We start from the raw sequence: 25,731 nt of genomic DNA, 5'->3' as shown, positions 1-25,731 counted from the left end.
AATGTAACTTCTGTTGGAGAGGCCATCTGAGCTTGTGGGTCCCGAGCCCTTTGGCAGACAGGAAAGACCACATCTATACACTTGGAGACTCCGACAGTGTCTTTGAAAGCAGTTAGGAAAGATTGGGGATAGGAGGCATCATTGCGCGGTCCTGCCAAGGCACCGGAGAGGCCCAGGGCTGCGCGGGGGCCTCAGAGGGTGCCGGGACCCGCAGGCTCCGCCTCCTTAAAGCCCCGCCCCTCTGCCTGCCCCACTCCACTTTGGCTTTCGGCAGCTCCTCCCACTCCGGGACTTACAGGACAGCCTAACGGCCCAATGAACTACCCGAAGATCAGGGCGGGCGTCCGGAGAGCCAATCCCTGAGCGGCGCGCGCTGCAAAGGCGGGCCGGCGTGACGGACAGCGGAGGAGGCACCAGGCTGGTTGCTAGCCGCCGCCGCCGCCGCTCGCCCCTGCGGACAGCGTTTTATTGTCACCCACGGCGGAGGCCGCGCCAGCCCCGTGGGGCCCCGGGTGGCTCTGCAGCCGCGCCCGCCAGGCCGAGCCCACGGGCCCTGCGCCCCAGGCTAGGTCCGCGCAGGTGAGGGGCGTCTCGCGGTGAAGGGTCGGGCCCTGCAGCGAGGTCGGCCTGTGCCCAGTACCCCCAGCCCCGGAAGGTCGCCGTGGGCTCCATTCGGGCGGCCCGGAACCCCTGCCTTAAACCTCAAGAGACCTAGGGGATGCGGGTCGCCCGCGGAGGAGCACAGCAGTGCGCTGCTCAAGGGCTCTGCCTCTGCGAGTCAGCTGGCCCCCGAGGGAGCAGGCTCCTGCCCCTCCGGCTCCTGCGGGAGGCGCGGTTTTGTCCAGGGTGAGGCTGGCCTCCCCAGCCTCCGGCCATCTGGCTTATAGATTTCCATGGAGAGGCTATGTTTACCGCCCAGAACCTCACTGGCTGCACGTGGTGCTGGGAAAGCTATGTCCACCAGACTTAGGAGCTTAGGATCCACCAAGGTGTAGCCAGTGCCAAGAAGGGCAAGGTATTAGGTTTCACCTACACAACCAGAAATGTGTAACGGGGACACTGGCCGGACTGATGGCAAAGCAGCCTCAGAGTAGGGACACTGCCCCCTACTACACACATCTGGATGTCAGTACCAAGGCAGCTTGACTTTGGACCATGGTGAGTGTATGCTCCTGGCTCCCTGACTCTGAAAGGGGATTGTAATCACTTAGCAGTTGTCCCATGTCCCATCTCCCAGGTCTCAGGACCTCAGTGCCCTCCACACATCAGGACCTAAGACTGTGTGGTCCCTGTCCTCTCAAGGGAGTCCTAGAGAAAGCAAAACAGTTGGTAGAAGAAAAGCTGATGGTGCTGTGGAGGCAGGGGGATTGCAGATGCAGTGGTGTGCTAGGATGCACTGCCAAGATTTGAGGAACAGCAGGGAGGGAGGCAGGCTTAGTTAATGCACAATGAAGTGCTTATAGAAAACAGGGTCAGAGCTGGACTTCTCAGGTACTCAGATTTACTCTGCCATCCTGAGAAGCCATTTCCCCTGTGGGTATAACCTGAGCTGAGAGCAGTGTGGAAGTATTGGGTGATGTGAGCACGGGCCCTGGCCGGATAGCCTGCTGTACTTGTGCAAAGCTCAGGGATGGAGAGGGTGTATAAAGGAGAGAGTCTGGGGCAGAGTTCAGGGCGTCTTGGGCTTTCAGGGATGAGAAGAGCCAGTGGGAGACTGCAAGAGAGAGCACCCTGCAAGGGAGGTATCAGGGTGCCTCTGAAACAAGAGAACAGCTGCCAGGTCCCCGGAGTTCATGGATGCTCTGTGGTGACGCAGGGACTTGGGAGTCCACATCCTACTAGGGTAGCTTGAAGCTGTTGCAGGATCTCCAGGATCCAACCTCAAAGCCACATGTACCTCAGGATAGCCCAGGAAGATGCACTTTTTTTTTAATGTAGAGAATGTCCTAGGGCTGGGGTGAATGGCAGAGCCAGGCTCACAGCCACCACTGCCTGCTGCTAGCACCCTCTGGGATCGCTGACCCCCAGCTACTCACAGCTCACCATTTAGAGCCCAGCGTAGGGTTTAGAACAATCTTGTCTTCTCGTGCTCCTGGCAGAGCTCCTCCATCCCCAGTGGTGGCTTCTGAGAGTTTTGGTGGCAGGTAGACCCACACGTCCAGAGTGAGTGGAGATTGTGAGTGCAAGGGGTGAGATTCCTCCATGGTATCTTGTCTCCCCCACCTCGTTCTCCCACTTCCCTTCCTCTACCAACTCCTCTTCCTTTTTTTTTTTTTTTTTTTGGTTTTTTTCTTGAGACAGGGTTTCTCTGTATGGCCCTGGCTGTCCTGGAACTCACTTGGTAGACCAGGCTGGCCTTGAACTCAGAAATCTGCCTGCCTCTGCCTCCCAAGTGCTGGGATTAAAGGCGTGCGCCACCACCGCCCGGCTCTTTGTTTCTTGAGACAGGGTTTCTCTATGTAGCCCTGGCTGTCCTAGAACTCCCTCTGTAGACCAGGATGGCCTCAGAACTCAAGAGATCTGCCTGCCTCTGCCTCCCAAGTGCTGGGATTAAAAGTGAGCCAGTACTGCCCATGAGAAGGGCCGGGGGGGAGGGGTGGCTGCCCACAGCCCAGGGCCTGTCCCTCTGTCGCTATTGAATACTTGGATACAGTTCAAGAAGAGTAAAAGGCACAAATAAGCCAGGTGTTTTTGCACATCTTTAATGCCAGCACTCCGGAGACAGAGAGGTAGGTAGATCTCTGTGAGTTTTGAGCCAGCCTGGTCTATAGAGTGAGTTCCAGACAGGATAGCCAGGTCTGTACAATGAAACCCTAAAACCCTGTCTTGAAAAAAAAAATATATATATATATATATATATTTAAATCTATGTGTGTATATGTCTGTATACCAACAGAGGCCAAAAGAGAGTGTCAGATCCCCTGGAGCTGGAGTTACAGGCAGTTGTGGGCCACTGCTATGGGTACTAGGAACCAAGTCCTGTCCCTCTAGAAGAGCAGCAAACACCCTTAACTACTTGGTTATCTCTCTAAGCTTCATTCCCATCTCATGTAGCCCAGGATGGCCTTGAATGCACTATCTATCTGAGAACGGTCTTGAGTCTGGTCCTTCTGCCTCCACCTTCTGAGTTCCAGGATTGCACACATACACTGCCACACCTAGTTTATACCATGCTGAAGACTGGACGGAGCTGTATCCTCAGCCCTGCGGTGTCTTATTGCGTCTCTCATTTCCTTTTCAGGGTTAGCCTGGTCCACCATGAAAGGTTCACGGACCATCACTGCCACTCCTGAAGGCAGTCCAGAAGCTGTGGACTTGAGTCTGATTGGCCTCCCTCCGCCCATGTCCCAGCGGCCCGGCAGTGCCTCTGCCACAAGGTCTATTTTCCGTTCCATGTCTGTGGCTACAGGCAGCGAGCCAAGAAAAAAGGCACTGGTGAGTGTGGGTCTGGGACCCTCTTGGGGTGGCATCTAGTCCCTGGTAACAGTTCCTCACAAGAGCGTTTATCTCATATTCATGGTCATGCTCCTGTGGGCAGTAGACCACGCAAGCCACGTGAGCTGTGCTGTGGCAAATCCAGACCCTTCTGGCATCCGGCTTTCCCCTCCTGTCCCACTGTATTTAGGCTTCTTGGGTTCTTCAAAGCTACCCTTCTAGAAACTGGGTGGGCAGCAGATGGGCAGGGAGGGCTTTGGGGAGGGCTGTCTTTCCTTTCCCAGCCTACCTCTGTGGGGCATGAATCAGAAATGTCACTCAGAAATTCATGGTGTGGACATGAGGGGTCAAGCTGGACTCCCGCCCACCTCCACCCCACCCCCACTCGCTCTGGCCTTACTAATTTTATGTATATGAGTACCCCATTGCTGTCTTCAGACACCAGAAGAGGGCATCGAATCCCATTACAGATGGTTGTGAGCCACCATATGGTTGCTGAGAATTGAACTCAGGACCTCTGGAAGAGCATTCGGTGCTCTTAACCACTGAACCATCTCTCCAGCCCCAAGCTGGGCTCCTGTAACCCAAAGCTACTCTCTGCTAGGCATTCCCTGGCCAGGCCCAGAAAGGAAGCAAGTACTTTGTGGGCCAGGGCTGTGCCTGAATCTAGCCTGAACTTCTAAAGCAGGGAGGAACCTGGGTGAGACCTGCATGCTGCCTGTCCTCTGCGACTCTGCCCGAGAAGCAGGTCCTTGCTGAGGGTGAAGGGCTGGTTGGTGTCTGAGCTTGCTTTCTTGACAAAAGGCCCACCTCCTCCTTCTTCCTGAAAAAGTGTGTCAGGCGGTGTAGCCCTCCATTGCTCAGGGTGCATTCTGGGACAGAGATAGCGAGGTGGTAAAGAACAGAAGTAGCAAGACGGTAAAGGACAGAGGTAGCAAAAAACGGTAAGGGACATTTGGTACAGACAAATTGCCGCAGCGAGCCAGCCATCTGCCTCAGCCGAGGGACGGACAGCTCAGACTAGCGTGAGTCTCAGCTCCGCCCTCTGTGACCCCAGCCTTGCTCTTGAGTTGCTGTTTCTTATCCTGTGTGGATCCCTCCACTGCACCGAAGCCCTAAGCAAGGAGGGCAGCCAGGCCTATGCGCGTGGACCAAAGATCTGCTGCTGCACCCCTGCTGCACGGAAGCTTGGGCTCCCTCTGTGGCTCCCTGGACACAGCCACCTCTCGCAGGCCTCCTGCTGAGAGCAGTTCTATCATCTCAGTTTTTCCTTCAGTGGCAGCTCGTGTGGCTGAGTTCTGGGTGGGGGAAGCTGCCAAGTCCTCTCTCCTCGGGACTCCTCGCTGGGATCGGTGCGGCTGTTTGTCTTGTAGGATGATGCTACCCTGCTATACTTAATGAAAGAACAGTCCACCGGGCCGGGACCTCCTGTGGGCGGGGCCTCATTTTACTGCTGGTCCTTGTCACTGTTTGACCTCATTGGGGTCCTGAAGGGCATTTGCTCTGGGCAGGCCTCTAAATCTCAAGAGACCGGACTTGTCATTGGAGCAGATGCCCCACATATGACAGTGAAGCGGGCATGCTTTGTCTCGGGAGGATGGGGGCGTGGGACAGGGAGAGGGTCTATCCTGGGCTGATGACGCTGAGCCTTTGCACAGATGGAGTCTAAGGTTCTTAGCTCACGCTCTCATTTATCTGATGAGCACTTGATCACCTTCCGTGAGCACAGGAGCCACCTTTATCCCTTTCCTCAGCGTGGAGAATATAAAACTGCCATCAGAAAAATGGGGGAAAGGAAAGGGCACCCCTGAGCCGTCACTGACCCCGTGGCAGTTGATGTATTTAACAATTCCACATTAAGAGTAGTGGTGCACAGCCGGGCGTGGTGGCGCACACCTTTAATCCCAGCACTTGAGAGGTAGAGGCAGGCAGATTTCTGAGTTCGAGGCCAGCCTGGTCTACAAAGTAAGTTCCAGGACAGCCAAGGCTACACAGAGAAACCCTGTCTCGAAAAACAAACAAACAAACAGAGTAGATGATCAGATGTGCCGCTGTTTAAAGTGCAGAGGGCCAAAGAAGGGAGAGACAAGCCTGCTGCTAAGGTTCACACCTGCTGCCTCTGGCCTGCAGGCGGCCCGTGCTCCGCTGTGCCCACTTCATCTCCTGTTCCCTGTGATGCATCGCATCCACTGCCTGAGAACACTAGGCCAGCTGTTGATGACCACAGTGACAGAGCGAACAGTTCCTCGCTGGGCCCTCCCCCACTGCAGGGGTGAGGGGCTCCCCACTTTGTGCAGAACACCTAGGTTCTCAGAGGCTGGGCCCTGCCCCCCCCCCCTCACTGTCCATGTGCCACCAAGAGCCTCCCAGCTTGTTTGGAATCCAGTGATTTCTCTAAGGCCTGGCCTGGTGTCTGAGGCCTTCTCTGCTAAGCAGGCTCTTTTTTCCCTTCTGAAGGAGGCCACTGGACCTGGAGGCCCCCGAGCTATCAACAATCTTCGAAGATCTAACAGCACTACACAGGTCAACCAGTCATGGACGGGCTCCCCCAGGTAACCTACTGTGACTCCCGGTCCCCCTCAACCTCTCGAGGTGGTCTTGTTCCATCAGGTAACTCCAGCCTCCCTTCTCCTCCCTCCCTAGCCCTTCCTGCAGCTCTGTCCATTGTGGTCTCTGCTGGGCAGTGGGATCTGGGGGCTCCTCCCTTAGGAAAATAGGGACTGCACTTCTACCACACGCAGACAGAGCCTCAGCGCCTGGGGTATGCACTCAGGACGTCTACTCTGCCAAATTACTGGTGACTGAAAATGCAGGACGCACTTGAGGTGTGGGGTGTACACGTGTGACGGTGCTAGAAGTTGGGTGTATACGGGGGCTGTAAATGCACATGGCCGTGGCATATGGATTTGTGGGCTGTGCTTCATGTGTGGCGTGTATTATGGAGTATTTGTAGTTTGTGGTTGTGTGATATGGATGCTGTGTACTATGGGTATGCAGGTATGTGGTGTGCGGAGAGGATTTGGTGCATATAGCATGCATGCGTGCACGTGTATGTGTGTGTCTGTCTCTGTGTGTGTATGTGTGGTGTGGTGCGTGCGTGCATGTATGTATGTATATGTGTGTCTGTGTGTGTCTGTGCAGTGTAGTTATGCTTATTAATGATATCCAGGAAACCCTTTGTAGATGTATCTGCCTATGGGAGAGCAGGCCTAGTTCTGTTAGCAGTTAAATGTCTTAGATCTTTCTCTTGGCTCTGATCAAGTACCCTGACAAAAGCCATCTGGAGAAGAACTTGCTTATTCTGAATCACACTGCAGTCTGTCACTGCAGTGAAGTCACCACAGCCGGAGCGGGAAGCTGCTGGTCACCTCTGCAGTGGAGGAGGGTAATGGTTGTGTCCTTCTCAGCTCGCTTCCTCCATGGATCCCAATCAAGGAATGGTGCTGGCCACGTGGGGAAGAAAGAGCGGGCATGCCTTCCCACCTCAAATTAACGGATCACAGAGTCATGCTGAGAGACCAGTTCCTGAATGATTGTAGATCTTGTTAAACTGACAAAACCCAGTGCAGCTCCAACCCTTATTAGCTTGGTACCCAAATACATTGCTCTGAAGTCACAACCTCCCACTCCTTATTCTCTCAGGCTCCTGACCATGTTATAATAGAAAATACTTTTAGTCCAACTTAAAAGTCTCTGTAGTCTGTCACAGTTAGCTCCTATTTTTTTTTAAAAAGTATGTTTATTTAATACATCAGAGCCCAGAATAAGATTCATATTCTAAAATTGAAGAAAAGGGCACAGCAAAGAACAGGGCAAGTCTTTGTCAACCAAATCTGGCACTGGGGGCTCATAATGTATTCAGTTGGGCTCCAAAAGGCTTGGTTCCCCATATACATTCTGGAGTCCAGACTGCAACCTGGTCTTCCCCTTGACAGCTTCCTGCATTGCTTGCTCTAGTGTCCCATGCAGCCTCACTACACGCAGCCTCCCTGACCCTATGGTAACTCTTGCAGTCTGCATGCTGTGATAGTACCAGCACCATGTGGACAGCACCAAGCCCTGCCAGCCCTTGGTGTATCTGGGCATCACGGGGTCATGGGTATAGTGCTGCTACATTGGAGCCTCAGCAGCCGAAGCAGAACAATGTTGCCCTTGCTGGTCATGGAGCAGGGCATCTCTGGGGCTCTGCAGGCCTTTTGTGAGCAGTTACATGGGTGCTGGGAACCCAACTTGGGTTATAAAATGGCACTGCTTATATAGCCCGCAGGTGACGTTTCAGCACCTGATGTGGCGTGACAGCTCCTGATTCGTTGCTCGCCCATCACCCCATTACTACACCGCGAGATGGGCAGTGACTAGGCGTGAGTTCACTCTTGCACTTGCGCATAAGGCTTGTTTATTAGTTAAGCACAGTGGAAACCAGCGCCATCTTATAATGGCGATTGCTCACGGCATGCACGCGATTGCTCGTGGCATGGCTCTCCACATCTCCCCCTTTTTATTTTATTAAAATTTGAGGCTGGTCTAGGTCTCTGCAGTCATGTCCATCTGCTGTGGCTCCTGTCTTAGGTCATTCCTCCAATGTCACAGATTCAACCATGGCACTCTGGCTTGATGCGGTGCTGTGGCCCTGTGGAGGGCCTCATGTCCTGTCTTCTGCCCCTGTGTCTTACTGTGCTGGCCCCAAGCTGTCTCCTGTCTCTCCGAAGCCATGCAAGGATGACACTTGCCAGACGAGAGCTCTTCAGTATGGGCCCTCTGGTCCTCATTTCTTTGTGACTTTTTCATAAGTTCTGCCAACTTCCACCAACCCCAGTGTCCATGAGAGTCTTGCATATTTCTTGCTAGGTTGTCTAGGGCCTCACAGTCCTTATGCTGGGGCTTCGTCCCCATTTCTGATGGGTTTCAGTGTTGACCCTGGCCCGGTAGCCTTCCTGGATTTTAGTACTGCATTGTGTCTAGCTTCTTCACCATTTGTGAATCAGGACAAGTCCTTCCCCTTCTACCTCCCTGCCTTCCATGTTCAGGCACACTGAGCCTACCCCCTCCACAGGAAAGTGGATTTTGCGGTACTTTCTTCTGTGGCCCACTAACATGGCTGGTGATGCCAACACTGTACCTTGGCCATTGTCAGGGCGATGGGTGAAGCCTGTAACGGTGTGGAGTCTATCAGAGTGGCAGTCTTGCCAGGGATATGTCTGGGCTGAGAAGAGACATCAGGGAACTGACTGCCTATCATCCTCCCCTTTCTCTCCTAGAGAGTGTGGAGATGGCAGCCCAGAGCCAGGAATGCCAACAGTCCCTGGCCTACACTTCGTGTCCCATCCCGCTCACATCTCAAGAACAGCTCAGAGATTTGCTCATTTGTTGGTGCTAGAGACGGAGCCCAGTGCCATGCACACACTAGGCAAGCACCCACTCTGCTGCTGAGCCAGATCGTGGCCCATTCAATATTGTCAGCTCAGCCAGCGTCATGGCCCCGTCTGGGGCGTTCCTCACCCCATGGCTGCTAAGGTTCACTGTGTCCTCCACCAGCCTGCATTCTGTCCCTGTGGATCTGCCTGCTCTGGACATTTCTTATAATGAGAATGAGATACTGTGTGGCCTCCTGTATGTGGCCCTCTGCCTGAGCATGCTTTCAAGGCTCACTGTGTGACATTGTTTCACTCGGGCATGATGCTGGGCCTCATGGCCCTGTGCACAGTTTGCTAGCTGCCAGAGCTTCCTGCCTCACACGGGACATTGCTCCAGGCTCTCTCACTCCATCAGGTTCAGACCTTGGGCATAGTATGTCTGTGGCCCCCTGGGGGAGTTCCTGCCATCTAGCTGATCTTCCTTGTTGCCTCTGACTTTCTTGAGCTGACTCGTATGTGGCTCTTTGTGTGTAGGGGAATGAGGGTAATGGCAGTAACTGGTAGCCACATGTCTTAAGGCCTTTGATCCTCAGGCTCATTATAGCTACCCAGACTTCCAAACCTTGTCCCACTGAGGCATCTCTGCCAGTTAGGAATGTATGTCAGGGTTAAGAAACATTTTTTATGTATATAATGTTTGCTTATATACCTATATGTACACCATATGTGTACCTGCTGCCCTCAGAGGCCAGAAGAAGGTGTCATATCCTCTAAAAATGCTGTTACATAGGGTTGTGAGCCTCTGTGTAGGTGCAGGGAACCAAACTGGGTCCTGTGCTAGAGCAGCAAGTGCTCTCAGCCTGAGCCAACTCTCCAGCCTCCAAGAAACATTCACCATGTCCTGGAGTCATGCCCTCTTGCCTTCTGTAGAGCACCCGCCTGTCTTCCTTCCTGGCATCCCTAGCCCTTGACTTTGTGTGCATACTTCTCTCTGACACAGGCCAGCAGAGCCCACCGACTTCCTGATGCTCTTTGAGGGCAGCACCAGTGGGAGAAGAAGGGTGGCCAGTCTTAGCAAGGCATCCAGTGAGAAGGAAGCCACGTGGAACGTCCTGGTAAGGGGGTGTGTGAGGCAGCCATGAGTCCTGGTGTTCCTGCCAGATCACCATCAGGCTCCTTCTACATCCTTCCTGCCTAGAGAGGCAGCTGTTGCGGGGTGGGGTGGGGTGGGGTGGGGTGGGGTGGGGTGGGGGGAGGGTGTCCCAGGCTTGCTGAGCTTTGGTCCTGACACTGGTCCCTTGGGGCATAGCATCTGCTGCCTCATGACACATAAGGGCCTGCTGTTGGTATTGGGCTGTGCTCCTAGTGTTCCAGGCTGTGAAGTATCCGTGTGATCCACAGGATGAGCAGCCCAGGGGCTTGGCTTTGCCAGCCAGTGCTCAGAGTCCCAGCACCCTTGACTCTGCCTTGGGCCCACGGAGGAAGGAGTGTCCTCTGGCACCCAGCTTCACCGCTAACAACAGGTATTGTCCCACCACACACACCTGGTCCCAGGAGACTCTTTGTCTTTTATGTAGCTGGATTCAGCTACTTTGTACTGAGTGGAGAAGTCAAACTAATGGCTTTCCCCTCAGCCAAAGAGAATCCTTGTAAGGTGGTAGCTTGCACAAAAGGGACCTGTGGCCACTGTTTAGACAGTATCAGTGGTCAGCTCAACAAGCCTCCTGGCCTCCTGGAAGGCTCTTCTCCCTTGGAGGAGCCTTTTTTCTAGATGCCTGAGTCAACCAGCTGAACTTCTCAGAAACGTCAGGTCCAGGAGTTTCCTCCAGGCCAGCTGTATCTGACTTGAATGGTTCGTTTGGGGGGTGAGCCCATGTCAGAGCTGTGCTTGTCACTCTTGGGGACAGGACAGATCACAGCATGTCAGAGAGCAGTGACCAGCATGGCAGGCAGGAGCTGGTGCTGTGGCCTCACTAATAGACCAGGAGAAGCCACTGGAGCAAGCAAGGCTCTGGGCCATTTCCAGAGCATTTCCAAAACATCCCTTGACCTTGGGGGCAGTGACATCATCCACTTTGGGTGCAGGAAAGGGCTGTTGGCCGCTGGAGTCCTGGCCATGGACTCCCAGGGGCACTTGGTCATTGCCATAGTATGCACTGAGAGTTTTTATGGCAGCGTGTGCCACAAACCAAACCTGATTGTTTCCTCCAGCCCCACTCCTTCCTGGTCTCTCTGACAGGAGCAACAAAGGTGCTGTGGGCAACTGTGTCACCACCATGGTGCATAACCACTATGCCTCCTCGAAGATGGTGTCGCCCCCCAAGAGCTCCAACCAGACAGCCCCCTCCCTCAAGTAAGGCCTGTTCGAATGCACACAGGAAGCATGTGGCCCGGGGAGGGACGCAGGCAGGCTGGGCCCTGAAGGAAGCTCCTGTACACACACAGAACCACGTGCCATAGTTGGGGTAACTGGAGCCCTATACCCCATCTGTCTGCTTCTAGACTTCTGTACTGAGAACCTCTTTCTGTTTATAAAATGTAAAGGACATTTACACAGGTGCCAGGCAATGGGACTTTGGGGTACAGGTAGTTCTAGGGGCCAGCAAGGTGGAGGTGAAAGGTCAACCTTGCACCATGGTTCGTGGGCCTCCTCCAGGCTTAGAACCAGGGCATGGGTCGGGGACCCTGCCTAGAGCTGTGGACACAGTTAGGCTTCTCTTTGTCTCATCAGCAATATTGTGAAGGCAGCAGCCCGTGAGGGAGGTGAGGGCAGCGACTTGGGGAAGCCTCGGAAGAATTTGTCCAGTGCCAGTCAGTCCGCTCGAGGCACTACCGGCCTGCTGAGGCGGAGGGAGGTGACTGAAGAGGAAGCCGAGAGGTGACTGTTCTCAGGGAGTTGTGGGGCCAGGGGCTTGGGACCTATGACTCTAACAGTTGGTTTTTAGACAACATGAATGGGAGGGCCACACTCGCTGAGACTCCATGTGTCTAAAACGCAAGGGCAAGATGGTTATATGGGGGAGGGGCTGTAGTTGCTTGGGGCGTGACAGGAACCAGGACACCACAGGGATTGTTCTCTGAGGGTGGTGGGAATGTTCTAGAATTGGATTGTGCTGATGGACGCACAGCCCTGTAAATCTGCCTCAGAAAGCATTGAATTGTATGCCACAAACGGGAGGGTTTTATAGCACGGTAATTATACCTCCGTGAAACTGGTGATTAAAAACACATTTAGCAGAAAGAAGATAAAAGACTGAGGAGAACAAACACCTGCCTGTGGGGCTGCAGCGGTGGGCACAGGCACAGGCGGGGCCTTCCTGGCTACCATGGGTGAGGCTGCCCTTGACAGTGCCCTCTGGGGCGGCAGCGGTGGGCACAGGCACAGGTGGGGCCTTCAGTGGCTACCATGGTGGCTCCTTGCCAGGCCCCATTAGCAGGTGAATAGCTGCATTGAGGGCTTCCCTGGTCTGGTCCAACCAGACCACCCACCTGGCCTGTGACTTCCTGGGCTGAGTATGGGGAGAGGTCCTGCCATAGACAGTGGGAGGGGGGGAACTGGAGGCAAGGCCAGGAGCCGTCAGCTCCCCAGAGCCCCATCTTGGTGCTTCTCTGGATGGGCCTCATTGCAGAGCCAGGGCACTATGGCAGGCAGCCGGAGGTACTTGGTCCCCTGTCGTTACCCTCCGCAACGATCTGTTCACAGCCCTTCTAGTCAGGGTTGAGGGGTTTGGTTTAATCAGCTTTGTTGAGTTATTATTTGTTTTCTTGCAGTTCTGGGATGGGACCCAGAGGTTTGCAAGGTTTACCACTAGGCTCTCTTCCCCAGACCACTGGGTTTAGTTTAAAATGTACCCACTTGACAAATGTTATGTGGTCGCACACGCTAACATTCCCAGCACGTGGGTAGCAGAGGTAGGAGAACCAGTAGTTCTAGACTATCCTCAGGTACATGGTGAATCTGAGGCCAGAGTGGAATGTGTGACACTCTGGCTCAAAAAACAAATACGTGACCGGGTGTGGTGTCACACACGTTCAGTGCCAGCCCTTGGGAGGCAGAGGAGGAGGATCTCTGAGTTCAAGGTCAGCCCGAACTGCATATGGCACTCTAGGATAGCCAAGGCTACATAGAGAGACCCTGTCTTCAAAACAAAGCAAACAACCCTCAATTAAATAACACTAAAAATAATTAGGCTATCTCAACCAACCCAACTCCCTCTGCCTACCTACCGTGTGGTCTCCTCTTGTGCCCTGACCTTAGCAACCACCGACCTGATTGTCTCATGAGCAGCTGTATTCTTGGCTGTGGGGTCCTGGAGCTTGGTCTTGCTCCCAAGCAACATCTTGTTGCCTGGACAACCATCCAAGCCTGCTTTAGACTGACACTTGCACCCTCCCTGGATTGTCTTCCAGGAGGGTGGGTTTAGGTCTTAAAGGAGACTAGAAGGGCTGGCCTTCCACATCATAGCCTGGTGAGAAAGGGCCGTGTGTAGCCACCACTGTCTCTTTCCATCTGGACACTTCTTGTTCTAGGGGTACAGGGATGTGGGGACCTTTCCTGGTCCTGAATCTAGTTCTCTGGACAGGTTCATCCATCAGGTAAACCAGGCTGCAGTTACCATCCAGCGCTGGTACCGCTGCCAGGTACAGAGGCGCCGAGCGGGAGCAGCAGCCCTCGAGCACCTGCTAGCGTCCAAGCGAGAGGTCAGTGGGATTCCTCAGGGTCTCGCCACCTGCAGTGTGTACAGCGAGTGCATTAAGTGCCATTCTTAAGACAAATCAAATGGACGTCAGATCTGGACTCACCCATAAGTGCATAGCCCCCTCTGTGGCACCTCTTGTCCTCGATGCTGCTGTTGGGTTGATGTACCAAGAGACCAGCCAGTGCCAGGATGATTCCCTGAGCAAGATCTGGGCTGAGTGCTACAGAGCTGTGTCTCCCTGATATGCCTGCATCTCAGTGTGGGTCTGGCCCTCTGCTGGGCCAAGTGCTACAGAGCTGTGTCTCCCTGATATGCCTGCATCTCAGTGTGGGTCTGGCCCTCTGCTGGGCCAAGGTGGCAGGTTCATTGTTCTAAGCAGTCTCACCCACCTTCTAAGCTAGTGGACGCTCGGTGCCCCGTGGAGACCTCCCAGTTGGTTTCAGGGCTCTGCCCATCTTCCAGTTCTGTAAAGTTTGTGGATTTGGCTTCCCTGGCAGGGGCAGAGGCAACGGTTGGGAGGTGGGAACCTTCTGGAACTGCACCGGCAGGAGGAGGCAGCAAGGAAGAAGGCCCGGGAGGAAAAGGCTCGTCAGGCCAGGCAGGCAGCCATTCAGGTACTGGGTACTCCAGGTGTCATCCCTCAGCCCATAGCCCATTCTGTGTGACACTGATGCTTGGAGACACTGAGCCTCAGGGGAGCTGGGCTGCAAGAGGGTCAGGGGACACCCTGCTTTAGCGGGCTGCTCAGAGGTGCTCCTCTGTCAGGAACAACAGAAACGAGCCCAGAAGGCAAGTGAGGCCGAACACAGACGGCCTAAGGACAGACCAGAGACCCGAGCACCGGAGCAGCCTCGACCCATGCAGGAGCCAGGCTGCGTCACACACCCTAAGGCCAACAACGCTGGTGAGTGAGTCTGTCTACCCGACCCTGGGAGGCCTACAGTGAGGTGAAACTGGAGGCTCATACGGCCAGGCACGGGGACTTTTACCTGCAGACCTGGGATCCCACTGCTCCCACTTGTGCTGCCTGGGTCACTTGTGGTGCTAGACTCTAGGGTGGCCAGGCCTCAACAATCCTAGCAGTGGCTCCTGCACTTGGGTTGCACTGGCTCCCCGCACAGCATCGCACCCCGGAAGACCAGAGCCCCCTAGTGTCTCTTTGGTTTCTACCTGGCTCCTCCCCAGATTCTCTCCAAGGTCAGGCCCTGGAGGAATGACAGTGCATTCTGTTTTACAGGTGCCAGCATCTACCCCACAGGCCCCGCGGACCCCTGCCCTCCTGCCTCTGAATCATCTCCAGAGCAATGGCAGTCTCCAGAGGACAAGCCACAGGTCTGGACATGTCCGTGCCTGGCTGGCCTAAGCTTCTCCTCAGCTTTGGGGTCCTTTGTTTCCTGAAAGAGCCCAAAGGGCTGCTGTTGTGGTGTGAGACAGAGGCCTGCTGATCTTGCTATGGGGAGGTCTCAGATCCACTCTGAAATCCTGCCAGTTCACATTCATTAGGGGACAGCAAGGCCACAGGCTGCTCAGTGTGACACTGGGCCGGAACCTTTCTCCTTTGAGGACAGCACCTGAGTCATGTGCCAAGTGGTGGATGCACTGGCCCACGGGGACCATGGGTGCGTGGGGTGACTTAGCTACCTCTGGCCTGACCTCTCTCCCTCCTGACCTGTCTACTACAGGACATCCATTCCCAGGGGGAAGCCAGACAAGACCTGGCAGTGTCAGGCTCTTCCAGGGGCAAGGCCAGGGCCAGAGCAACCCTGGACGATCTTCTGGACACACTGAAGCTGCTGGAGGAGGAGCCAGAGCCGCTGCCTCACCCCAAGGCCTACCATAAGGACAGATATGCCTGGACTGACGAGGTGAGCAGGCGCTGGGCACTCACACCATCCCCTGCAGGGAGGCCTCCATGCAGGTCAGGGGAGCATGGGCCACCATGTTCCTGCTTTAGTTGAGACCTAACAAGGTCCAGCTGTGCCTGTTGACTCCCTCCTGTCTGGTCTCCTTGAGGTTGGGACACAGTGACCCAGGAGGGTACACACCTCTCCTGCTGTGGCAATACTCTCAAAGGTCTGAGCACCTAGGGAGGCCACGGCCACAGCAAGGCCTGCCCCACATACACACACACACACAAACACTGCCCCTGTCCCTGAGGGACCCTAAGTTCTCAGGCTCCTCTGAGCCCCCAATGCTGGCCCTGCAGGAAGAGGATGCCAACTCCCTGACAGCTGACAACCTGGAGAAGTTTGGGAAACTCAGCGCAGCCCCTGGCCCCCCTGATGACGGGACCCTGCTCTCGGAGGCCAAGCTTCAGAGCATTATGACCTTCCTGGATGAGATGGAGAAGTCAGGACAGGAGCGGCCAGCACCCTGGCGGGAGGTAGTCAGCCGCCACAATGGGAAGTGATCATTCGAAAGGCCCCAGTGCAGCCTCCCTGAGCCCCAAACAGAAGTGAAAGCCAGCAGGGCCGCCTTGTTCTGCCCTGGCATCCTCTCTAGAGGTCATCCTGTCCACGTGGGTGGTCTGTGGTCTGTGTCCTGAATGAACAGCGGTGACCACAATGAAAACAGGGATACGGCTTGTTTTCATGGGGCAGGAAGGTCAGGAGAGGGCAGACCAGGCCTCGTGGTCTGTGTTTGAGCATCGAGGTATAGGCCTCCTCTGCACTGATTAATAAACCCGGTCTCCATGGCTGACCTGTTGCCCAGGTGTCCCACATAGCTGTCCCCTCGCAGCGGGGTGGGACAGGGGGCATGTAGTGACTCCCTGTGGAGGGTGGGCATCAGGTAGGCAGTAACTGCTGGGTGGCCTGCCTGAGGACTGCCATATCCTTAGAGCCTGGTGCTAGAGGCGGGCTCAGGATCCGAGGGAAGCACGTCTGTGATGCGGCTGAAGCTGGAGCTGGAGGAGAAGAAACAGGCCATGGCTCTGCTGCAGAGAGCTCTGGTGAGACCATGAGCTGTCATCCCAGGGCCACGCTGGGACGGGGCCTGACCATGAGCCATCACCCCAGGGCCACGCTGGCACGGGGCCTGCCAGCATCTTGCCCAGGGGTCAGAGCCATTGCTGCCCCACACGGCAGGGATTCAACACCACCATCTCCTGTCTATCCCCCCTCCTCCCACAGGCGCAACAGCGTGACCTCACTGTTCGACGTGTTAAGGAGACAGAGAAGGAGCTGACCCGGCAGCTGCGGCAGCAGAAGGAGCAGTATGAGGCCACCATCCAACGGCACTTGTCCTTCATTGACCAGGTGACAGTCGGGGACGCAGTGCTGGCCCACTGAGGGACCGGAGGGTGGACACCAGATCCTCACCCTACCCCTATCACAGCTGATTGAAGACAAGAAAGTTCTGAGCGAGAAGTGTGAGGCAGTGGTGGCCGAGCTGAAGCACGGGGACCAGCGGTGTCGGGAGCGCGTGGCCCAGATGCAGGAGCAGCACGAACTGGTGAGCTCCTTGGCCGATGCCAGGCTGTGATGAGGTCCCTGGGGCAGTGGCAGCCCTGGCTATCCTGGAACTCACACTATAGACCAGGCCAGCCTTGAACTCACAGAGACACCCGCCTGTCTCTGTCTCCTCAGCATCCACTACTGCCTGGCCTGCCTTTGTTCCCTTGTTTGTTATTTTGGAGGGAGTTGGGGGCTGGGAGATGTGTGTGTGTGTGTGTGTGTGTGTGTGTGTGCGTGTGCGTGTGCGTGAGCGTGTGTGTAGTCCTGTTCCTTCTTCTTGAACTGCATCCAGGTGTTCAACAGGGACAGGTGCTGAGGCGTGGACAGCCACATCCCAGGTCAGCATGCACAGCCTACCTGGCCCTTCACACAGGACATGCCATGGACTCAGGAGTCCAAGCCTGGCCTACTCCAGTGGCAGGTGTCCTGGGTGACAGAACCTGCTCAGTGCAGCTGCACCAGGCTCCTCCAGCTCCCTCCTGATTGGCCTGCAGATGCTGGTTAACTAACTCTGACTCAGCCACCTGGCTATGCTTCTCTCTGAAGTCACCCTAGACTGGAGCCCAGACCCCATGTGAGGGTGGGCTGACTGTCTAAAGAGACCCCAGTGGTCATCACCCCCAGCCAGAGTTAGAGACAGAAGTTCTCGGCTGGTCCTTTCAGCTTCAGCAGGAATGGAGTCACCGCTCCACAGCAGCCCAGGGAACTCCCTTGCCCTTAGGGACCTTCCTCTCAGGCATCCCCGTGGCAGAGAATTTCAGTGTAAAGCACAGTTGGTGCGTGTTAAGAAACTTGCCTGTTCTTAGCACAGGAGTTGATGGATGAGCCCAGGCGGCCTGCAGGGGGGAGTGGGAGGAGTCTGGCTGACTCTGGGAGGGTCGGGCTTTCTGCACGGTGGGTGTGTGTAAGATCCTCCGTTGTTAGAGTGGACAGCGTGCAAGGCTTACGGGTTACAGACGCTCTTCCTGTAAGTGAGCTTGTAATACATGAGGTGAATGTGAATATCTGAATATCTGAGGCTGTCACTTAAATCTGGGGAAGAGAGAATAGCTCAGGCAAAGCTATAAACCATTCTGGCCTTAAGTGTGCCTTCTGGTTTCAATGGTTTTTGTTGGTGGCATCTCTAAGAAAACATGCGTCATGGCTCTAGTAAGTGACGTTTGTTGACGTCTTGTTGATGGTGTCTGTCAGCAGGAAAGGCACACCAGCTCCAAACAGAGGGCCTCTTCTCCTTCCTATGTCCCTTTGTTCTCTGCCCTTCTCTGTGGCCTCAGTTACAGTGGGTGGTGGCCCTCTCAACGATGGGACCCCCACAAGCCAGTGGCTGTAACTACCCTTTGTGGTACCTCAGGCTAGCATGTGTGTGCTGTGGTGGCCCCCGCCCTGGGGAGAGAGGAAGGAGCCCTGCAGCCTACAGGCCCAGGAGGCGGACGGACGGACGGGACTCCCCCTCCGCACTCACTGACCTCCTGTGCTCTTCGCGCAGGAGATCAAGAAACTCAAAGAACTCATGAGTGCCACCGAGAAAATCCGGCGTGAGAAGTGGATCAATGAGAAAACGAAGAAGATCAAGGAAATCACAGTCAGAGGTGGGGCCTCCCGCCCTGCAGCTCACTCTAGTGACAGTGAACATAGGTGGTGCTAGGTGAGGCCGTGGTCCTGGCTGCCTAAGGCAGGTAGACGCAAACACCATTCCAGCTGTTGGCTCCCAGGTCACAGAAGCCTGAGGGGACCTCCCGCCCCTTGGAGGCTAGTTTGGAAACTGCAAGACATGTAGGTCACACTGCAGAAACCAGAGAAAACTAGAAAAGAAAGATCAGCACTCTTTAGGCTGACAGACTCGGTATGTGAGGGAGGTTCTAGGGGGCACCTTCAGACTGCCCTGTGGAGAGTCCGTTTTCTCCAGGATCCTGGGCGTGTGCCACTGGGAGACCCATTGGTCAGAGCACCAAGAGGCCGGGCAAGTCTCTGTGGTCTGATGGTATATCCAAGACACTCCTAAAGCTAGGTCTCTGGAGTACGGGCTAATCTACTGCCTCTCATCTACCTCTAGTCGATCAGGTTTGCCATGCTGTGGGGCAGTGGCTGGATTGGAGGGGACTTGCAGCCCTATCTCTGGTGCAACCCCCGTCCCGACAGGTCTAGAGCCTGAGATCCAGAAACTAATTGCCAAGCACAAGCAAGAGGTGAGGCGGCTCAGGGGCCTGCACGAGGCTGAGCTGCAGCAGCGTGAAGAGCAGGCCGCACAGCGCCACCTGCGTCAGGCGGAAGAGCTGCGGCAGCACCTGGACCGGGAGAGGGAGGTGCTGGGCCAGCAGGAGCGGGAGCGCGCCCAGCAGAGGTAGGAAGGAGAGCTCTGGAGGCTTGGGCCTAGAGCAGCCACCTGACCCCTGCAACGTACCAGCCTGTGTGGGACTTGTGCCGTCCACCTGCCCAGCCAGTGCTGTGACCTTCCTGTGTGTGGTCATGAGAGATGGCTGTCACTACGCTCAGATGTCCAGACTTGCTGAGCCGGGCCCACTGGGATGTGTAGGTCACTCTGCTGCAGAGGACAGCCGCATCCATTCCCTCGGCCCTAGGGCTCACCACTGTCTTATAACCAGGCTGTGATGTCACAGCCTGGGACATGGTGGCCAAGGGACATGGCTCTGTGAGTCAGTCAGTATGCCTTGGCACCAATGACCAGTGGACACCCCTCCTTCACTGTCCGGGCCTCCAGGCTAGGTCCCCCTAAGGCTGTCATTTCCTCTCTCGTGACCTGCTGGCCCTTTGCTCTCCCACTCTCAGGAAAGACAAGGGTACATACAGGTCATGGCAGGCACTTACTCAGGTCAAAGAACCATGTGCCTGGCTCCCATCTGAGGGTGGGGCTAAGCAGAGAGAGGCCAGTGTGAAGATACGAAAAGCCACAAACGCAGCTGAAGGAGGCTGCAGCCCACGGACAGCAGAGGGTCCCTGGGAGCTGATGTGGCCGCCCTGGTCAGCAGGGTAACCGGCATCGAGCACCGTGGGCACCCACTGTGGTGTAAGTGTCCTCACTGTCCTGCAGGTTTGAGCAGCACCTGGAGCAGGAACAGAGGGCACTGGAGCAGCAGCGGCGGCGACTCTACAATGAGGTGGCCGAGGAGAAGGAGCGACTGGGCCAGCAGGCAGCCAGGTGCCACCGAGGGCTGTCCTCACAGTGACCCCTGGCCTAGCCAACCCCTCTCACAGTGCCCTTCTATTGCCTGACTCTTGCTGGCCTGCAGGCAGCGGGCAGAGTTGGAGGAGCTGAGGCAGCAGCTGGAGGAGAGCAGCGCGGCCCTGACTCGGGCCCTGAGAGCCGAGTTCGAGAGGAGCCGAGAGGAGCAGGAGCGGAGGCACCAGGTCAGCCTGCTCTTCCCCTCGGAGTGCCGGCCGAGTCTGGCCTGCAGCGGAGGAAGGGGGTCTCTTCTGCTTGACTCTGGTGGTGTGGGGTCCTCAGCAGGGTGGGCAGGGCCTTGGAGTGGCCTCAGGCCCTCACAGTCTGCCCCCCTCAGATGGAGCTGAAGGCCCTGAAGGACCAGCTGGAAGCTGAGAGACAGGCGTGGGTGGCCAGCTGTGCCAAGAAGGAGGTAGGCCGGGCCAGGTGGGCTGCTGCTCAGGGCTTCCTGGGCGCTTCCTCCTAGCTGTGTGGACCTCGGTGGGCCATGCTGCTCACTGTCCACATGGATCCAGATGGTTAGAGTCGGAACAAGAGGAAGTGGGGCCAGGGACATCTTGGAGACCTGAGAGGACTTGTCCTTCCTCTCCAGGAGTCACCCCGTCTGCGTCCTTCAGAGTCACCTGATACCCAGACCCTGAAGCCCCTCAGGGCCCTGGCCTCTGGTCTTTCCTTTTAGGAATTTGCAAGCCCCTTGGCCACAGGGCAGGTTTGCCATTTTGCCTTGGCCTGTCTAGCAGACAGTAGTAGTTGATCATCTTAGACTACAGTTCTCCGAGAGAGGGACAGCCTGCTGCAATGGTGACCCCCTTGGCTAAGGAGCCATACTACCCAGGGCCATCTCATGCCCCTGCTCACGGGAGGTCCTGAAAACAAAACATGGTCCTCTTGGGACCTGGGGACCTGTGCAGGGCTGGAGCCCTTCGCCCTGTGTTCTGTGGCTCTAAGCAGGAGCCATCCCCTGGAGCCCAGCAAGGCTAATCTTGCTGCCTCCGGCTTCTCCTATCTGCCCTCCTGCTGGCCAGTTCTGAGACAGCTGCATGTCCCTGCAGGAAGCATGGCTGCTGACCAGGGAACGTGAGCTGAAGGAAGAGATCCGAAAAGGCCGAGACCAGGAGATTGAGTTGGTCATCCACCGGCTGGAGGCCGATATGACACTGGCCAAGGAGGAGAGCGAGAGAGCAGCCGAGAGCCGGTGAGCAGCCTCCTGCCTTTAGCTCCACAGTCAGGGGAGAGCCCAGGGCAGAGGCAGAGACAGAGTGAACGCTGTCCCGTGCCTCTGCCTGCCAGTGTGAAGCGTGTGCGTGATAAGTATGAAACAGAGCTCTCGGAGCTGGAGCAGTCGGAGCGGAAGCTTCAGGAGCGGTGCTCGGAGCTGAAAGGCCGCCTGGGGGAGGCCGAAGGGGAGAAGGAGCGGCTGCAGTCCCTAGTAAGGCAGAAGGAGAAGGAACTAGAAGACCTGCGGGCGGTGAGTAGCCCAGGGCTCTTTCTGTAGGGGAGATGGGGGTGGGGCCTCACCCTGCCTTCCTGCTCACAGCGCCCCCTGCTTGTCAGGTGAACACACAGATGTGCAGTGAGCGGGCCAGCCTGGCCCAGGTGGTACGGCAGGAGTTTGCAGAGCAGCTGGCAGCCTCCCAGGAGGAGACCCAGAGGGTGAAAGTGGAGCTCGCAGAGCTGCAGGCCCGCCAGCAGGTGGAGCTAGACGAGGTGCACCGGAGGTGGGTGCTCAGCACTGCAGGTAGGGGCACAGGAGGCCAGTCCTGCCTCCTCCTGTCTCTTCCAAATAAGCAGTGTAGCCCACGGGCAGGAGCTCACATGGTTTCCGTCTGTGTGCCAGGAAGGCTAGGCGTTTCCCCTGGGCGTCACTTAGCTCTGGGGCTGGGAAAGACCCACATGTGCTTCTCCGAGGAGGTGGGCAGGGTTCTGGCCGGAACAGGTGATGTTCAGCAGAGAGCCAGCGGCAGAGAGGGTGACAGTAGCCACCCAGAGTCTCCTTAGTCCTTCCAAGGGACTACCCAGGGCTGTGGCTGCCTGCCTGGCTGCCTCTGTGCCTAACATGAGAATGAGACTTCCACCCTGCCACAACCCCGTCTCTTCCAAAAACCACCTTAGGGTCTGGTTGTCATGGAGGCAGTGGCCCAGGGCAGGCTGCTCCGGTCAAGGTGGAGCAGGGCTGAGGCTGGGTGGTAAGAGGCCACCCTTCAGGCTGACCTGGGACTGAAGGTGGGGCTGTGCAGAAGCCGAATGCCCATCACTGCAGGGTGAAGACGGCTCTAGCGAGGAAGGAGGCAGCCGTGAACAGTCTCCGCAAACAGCATGAGGTGGGTCCCTCGGGCGGTCTGTGATTGTCTTGCCTAGGGTCAGGGTGTCCAGGGCCTGACTGAAATGTGTTGCAGGCTGCTGTGAAGCGGGCGGACCACCTAGAGGAACTGCTGGAGCAACACAAAGGGTCATCTCTGAGTTCTAAGTGACATCGCCCTTGGGATGACGAGCCAAGCCTGAGGCTGACACTCAGTCCTGCGGCTGGTGTCCAGGTCACGCTCCAAGACACAGGGCTAAGGGTAGGACAGCAGCTGGTGTGTGAGAGGCACCATGGAGCCCAGTGCCCGGGACGTTACTGTCAGCATGCCTGCAGCTGTTCTATAGTAAAATGGTTAGGTGGCTTTTTTTAACTGCTTCATGTCACCTGCTTGTCTTTCTCTACTGTGTTGGGCGTGGTGAGCCGGAAGATCGAGACCACTGGGCCCCTCAGCATGGTCAGGAGTGGTGGTCCTTACTGCAGGACTAGCTCCGACTCTGCCTCTCCCCCCCACCCCCCAACTTGTCCAGGCTGACAGGGCAGTGGCTTACAGCCAGCCCCTCTGCTCTCAGCTCCAATCCCCAGCAGGTATTGGCCATTTGTTCCTACCCTGGCCTCTCAGTACAGCAGACTCACTTCATAAGAGGAACTGTGTCTCTAGCTCAGCCCAGTAACCTCGGTGGTGGTTGCTGCTTCTCCTCCTCCTCTTCCTCTTCCTCCTCCTCCTCTTCCTCTTCTTCCTCCTCCTTCTTTTTCTAATATTAATTTAGAACGTTTACGTGTGTGTGTGTGTGTGTGTGTGAGAGAGAGAGAGAGAGAGAGAGAGAGAGAGAGAGAGAGAGAGAGAGAGGGAGGTTTGTCTCCGTGTGCTACCTGTGTGCCTGGTACCTGCAGAAGCCTGAAGAAATCATCGGATCCCCTTGAACTGGACTTACAGACAATTGTGAGGCACCATGAGGGTACAGAGACTTGAACCCAAGAACCTGTCTACACTGCCCAGCCTGTGCGGCCTGTCTACACAGATGGGAAGTGAAGGCTGCTACCCATACATGGGAGGCAGAGGCCTAGAGTACTTGGTACAGACAAGATCTTCTGAGCAGGCCTCACTGTCCCATCATCTTCCCGACAGGCCAAGTCCAGAGCCAGTGCCCTGGAAGACCCTGTGTGGTGTAGCTTCAGCTGACTGCCAGGCCACCCTGCTGCTTCTTAGAAGCTGCTGCCTGTGACGGCCTGACTGGTCCTTAGCCCCTCTGTAGCCACTTGTCTGAGTCCCTGGCCTGCTCTGTGCCTGGGCTCCTCGGAGAAGTCTGGCCACATATTTGCATATGACGTGTTATTTCTCCTGTCTCCTCATAACTCAGTATATGAGCTCCAGCATTCACCTTACAGTTGAGGCCAGAAGAGAGGGTGCAGGACCAGGGCTGAGACCATACTCTCAGCCTGAAGGCATATATGAATTCAGAGCACACGTCATGCTTAGGGCCTGGGCACAAGGGGAGGCTGAGGCCAGCCTTAGGGTTTGGATCACAGGTTTCAGCCTGGCTCTGACCTGAAGCCTGTTGGGTTGGCAAGATGACTTAACAGTTAAAACACTCACCACAGGAGCCTGTCAGCCTGAGTCCCCAGAACCCACCTGTCATAGTCAGGGTCACTGTTGCTGTGGTGAAACACCATGACCAAAACAAAAACAACATGGGGGAGGAAAGGGTTTATTCAGTGTACCCTGCCATATCATTGATCATCATTAAAGAAAGTCACAACAGGATGTCAGGCAGGGCAGGAACCCGGAGCCTGGAACTGAAGCAGAGGCCATGGCGGGTGCTGCTGACTGGCTCGCTCCCATGGCTTCCTCAGAACCCAGGACCACCAGCCCAGGGGTGGCACCACCCACAGTGTGCTGGGTCCTCCCCATCAATCACTAGTTACGAAAATGTCCTATAGGCTTGCCCGCAGCCCAGTGGAGGTATTTTTTCAATTGTCTCTTTGATGACTGGAACTTGTGTCAAGTTGACATAAACTGGCCAGTACACCAAGTGAAAAGTAGAAGATAGCCAACTCCACAGAGTTGTCCTCCAGAGTTGCCCTCTGACCTCCACATGTTCACTGTTGCACAGGCGCACACAGCATGCACATAACAGTTTTTGTTTGTTGGAGGACATTTTGGGGAGAGGGGCATTAAACAACTATGGGCTGGGCCTGACGCCTGTAATTAGTGTTCAGAATCTGGAAACTGGGGACCTCACCCCCAAGAGTAAGTTGGCTAGCTAGGCCAGCCATATTGAGGAACTATATTGATTTCAGTGTAGAAACCCTGAATCAAAGGGCAGTGTGGGGAGTGACCACGGAAGACTCCCGTCAGTGTCATGCATCCACGTCTGAGCACGTGGGTGTGGCCACACCTCCACACACGTGTATGTCCACATATGCCTGAACATAGACATACAAGGGTTCGTATCGCAGACACAAGCAAGAAAGAAAAATCAAGGAGTGTGCTAGAGTTCTGGAATTAGCGTGTTACCTGTGTCCGTGTGTCCGCAAGGTCTGCCTTCTTCATTGCCTCTTGAGTCACTTTGTAGTCCTACTGATTTCTTTCCAACTTGTTCTAGAAGTTCTGAGGACACAACGCTCACATCTCCTACCATGTTTACCTCTTTCTTGTTCCAATATGCTTGCTTTTGCTTTGTGCATGTCGAGGCCGTGTTAGTACGTTCATACACACTTAGAGTAACTGAGTTGCTGTATATGACCTCTCGCCAGGAGCCATAGCTCTTTCTCCCTTGAGGTCCCCTCACCTGACAGTCTACCCATAGCAGCTTTTCTTTTTTGGTGTCTGAGTCTTTCCCCTTCTACCTAACCTTTCCATGGCCTGTAGTTAAGCCGCCTGCAGGTGTGGTCCCAGGTAATATGCAACCCTAGTTTGGCTGTAGCTTGTGACTCGATCCAGTGAGTCCACCTGTTTTTTTCTTTATTTTCCATCTGTCTTTCTATGTAGCCCAAGCTGAATTTTATTTTAAAGATTTATTTTTATTTCACGTGTATGAGTGTGGTATACCACGTGAGAACATAGTGCCAACAGAGGCCAAAAGAAGATATCGGATCTCCTGGAACTGGGGTGAGTTACAGACGTTGTGAGCCACCACGTGGGTGCTGGGAACCAAACTCAGGTCTGCAAGAGCATCAAATGCTCTTAACCACGAAGCCAGGCTTGTAGTCCAGGCTGGCTCCAGCCCTGTCCTGAGTTCTTGCCCCTCCTGCCTGGGCCTCCCAAGTGCTGAGGTTTCAGATGCACGCCACCATGACATGTCCT

At 55.6% G+C, this 25,731-nt stretch overlaps 1 protein-coding gene across 6 annotated transcripts; it reads left to right on the top strand.

Moving 5' to 3' along the window:
- The first annotated feature begins 365 nt into the window (after positions 1 to 365).
- Cep131 (centrosomal protein 131) lies at positions 366 to 22,802 on the top strand. Of its 6 annotated transcripts, none has more exons than XM_006532061.4 (26): positions 367 to 579; positions 3,242 to 3,435; positions 5,893 to 5,987; positions 9,790 to 9,904; positions 10,191 to 10,312; positions 11,029 to 11,142; positions 11,521 to 11,667; positions 13,373 to 13,490; positions 13,987 to 14,108; positions 14,257 to 14,393; positions 14,727 to 14,821; positions 15,172 to 15,354; positions 15,696 to 15,872; positions 16,329 to 16,439; positions 16,621 to 16,746; positions 16,826 to 16,942; positions 18,431 to 18,533; positions 19,084 to 19,285; positions 19,994 to 20,101; positions 20,193 to 20,310; positions 20,463 to 20,537; positions 21,178 to 21,320; positions 21,416 to 21,593; positions 21,680 to 21,843; positions 22,386 to 22,446; positions 22,522 to 22,802. In XM_006532061.4, exons 2-26 carry the CDS (start codon positions 3,259 to 3,261, stop codon positions 22,594 to 22,596), a joined length of 3,183 nt encoding a protein of 1,060 aa, XP_006532124.1. In that variant the 5' UTR covers positions 367 to 579; positions 3,242 to 3,258; the 3' UTR covers positions 22,597 to 22,802. The 6 variants fall into 6 exon arrangements, 2 of the variants coding, with proteins under 2 accessions (XP_006532124.1, NP_033864.3); NM_009734.3 differs by having other exon boundaries at positions 404 to 579; positions 13,987 to 14,103; positions 14,255 to 14,393; positions 22,522 to 22,801; XR_003949250.1 differs by having other exon boundaries at positions 366 to 579; positions 21,680 to 22,446.
- Positions 22,803 to 25,731: the final 2,929 nt, after the last annotated feature.

Source organism: Mus musculus, chromosome 11, assembly GCF_000001635.26.
Source record: "Mus musculus strain C57BL/6J chromosome 11, GRCm38.p6 C57BL/6J".
NCBI lineage: Eukaryota > Metazoa > Chordata > Mammalia > Rodentia > Muridae > Mus > Mus musculus.
This window is presented reverse-complemented; position numbering and strand designations above follow the sequence as displayed.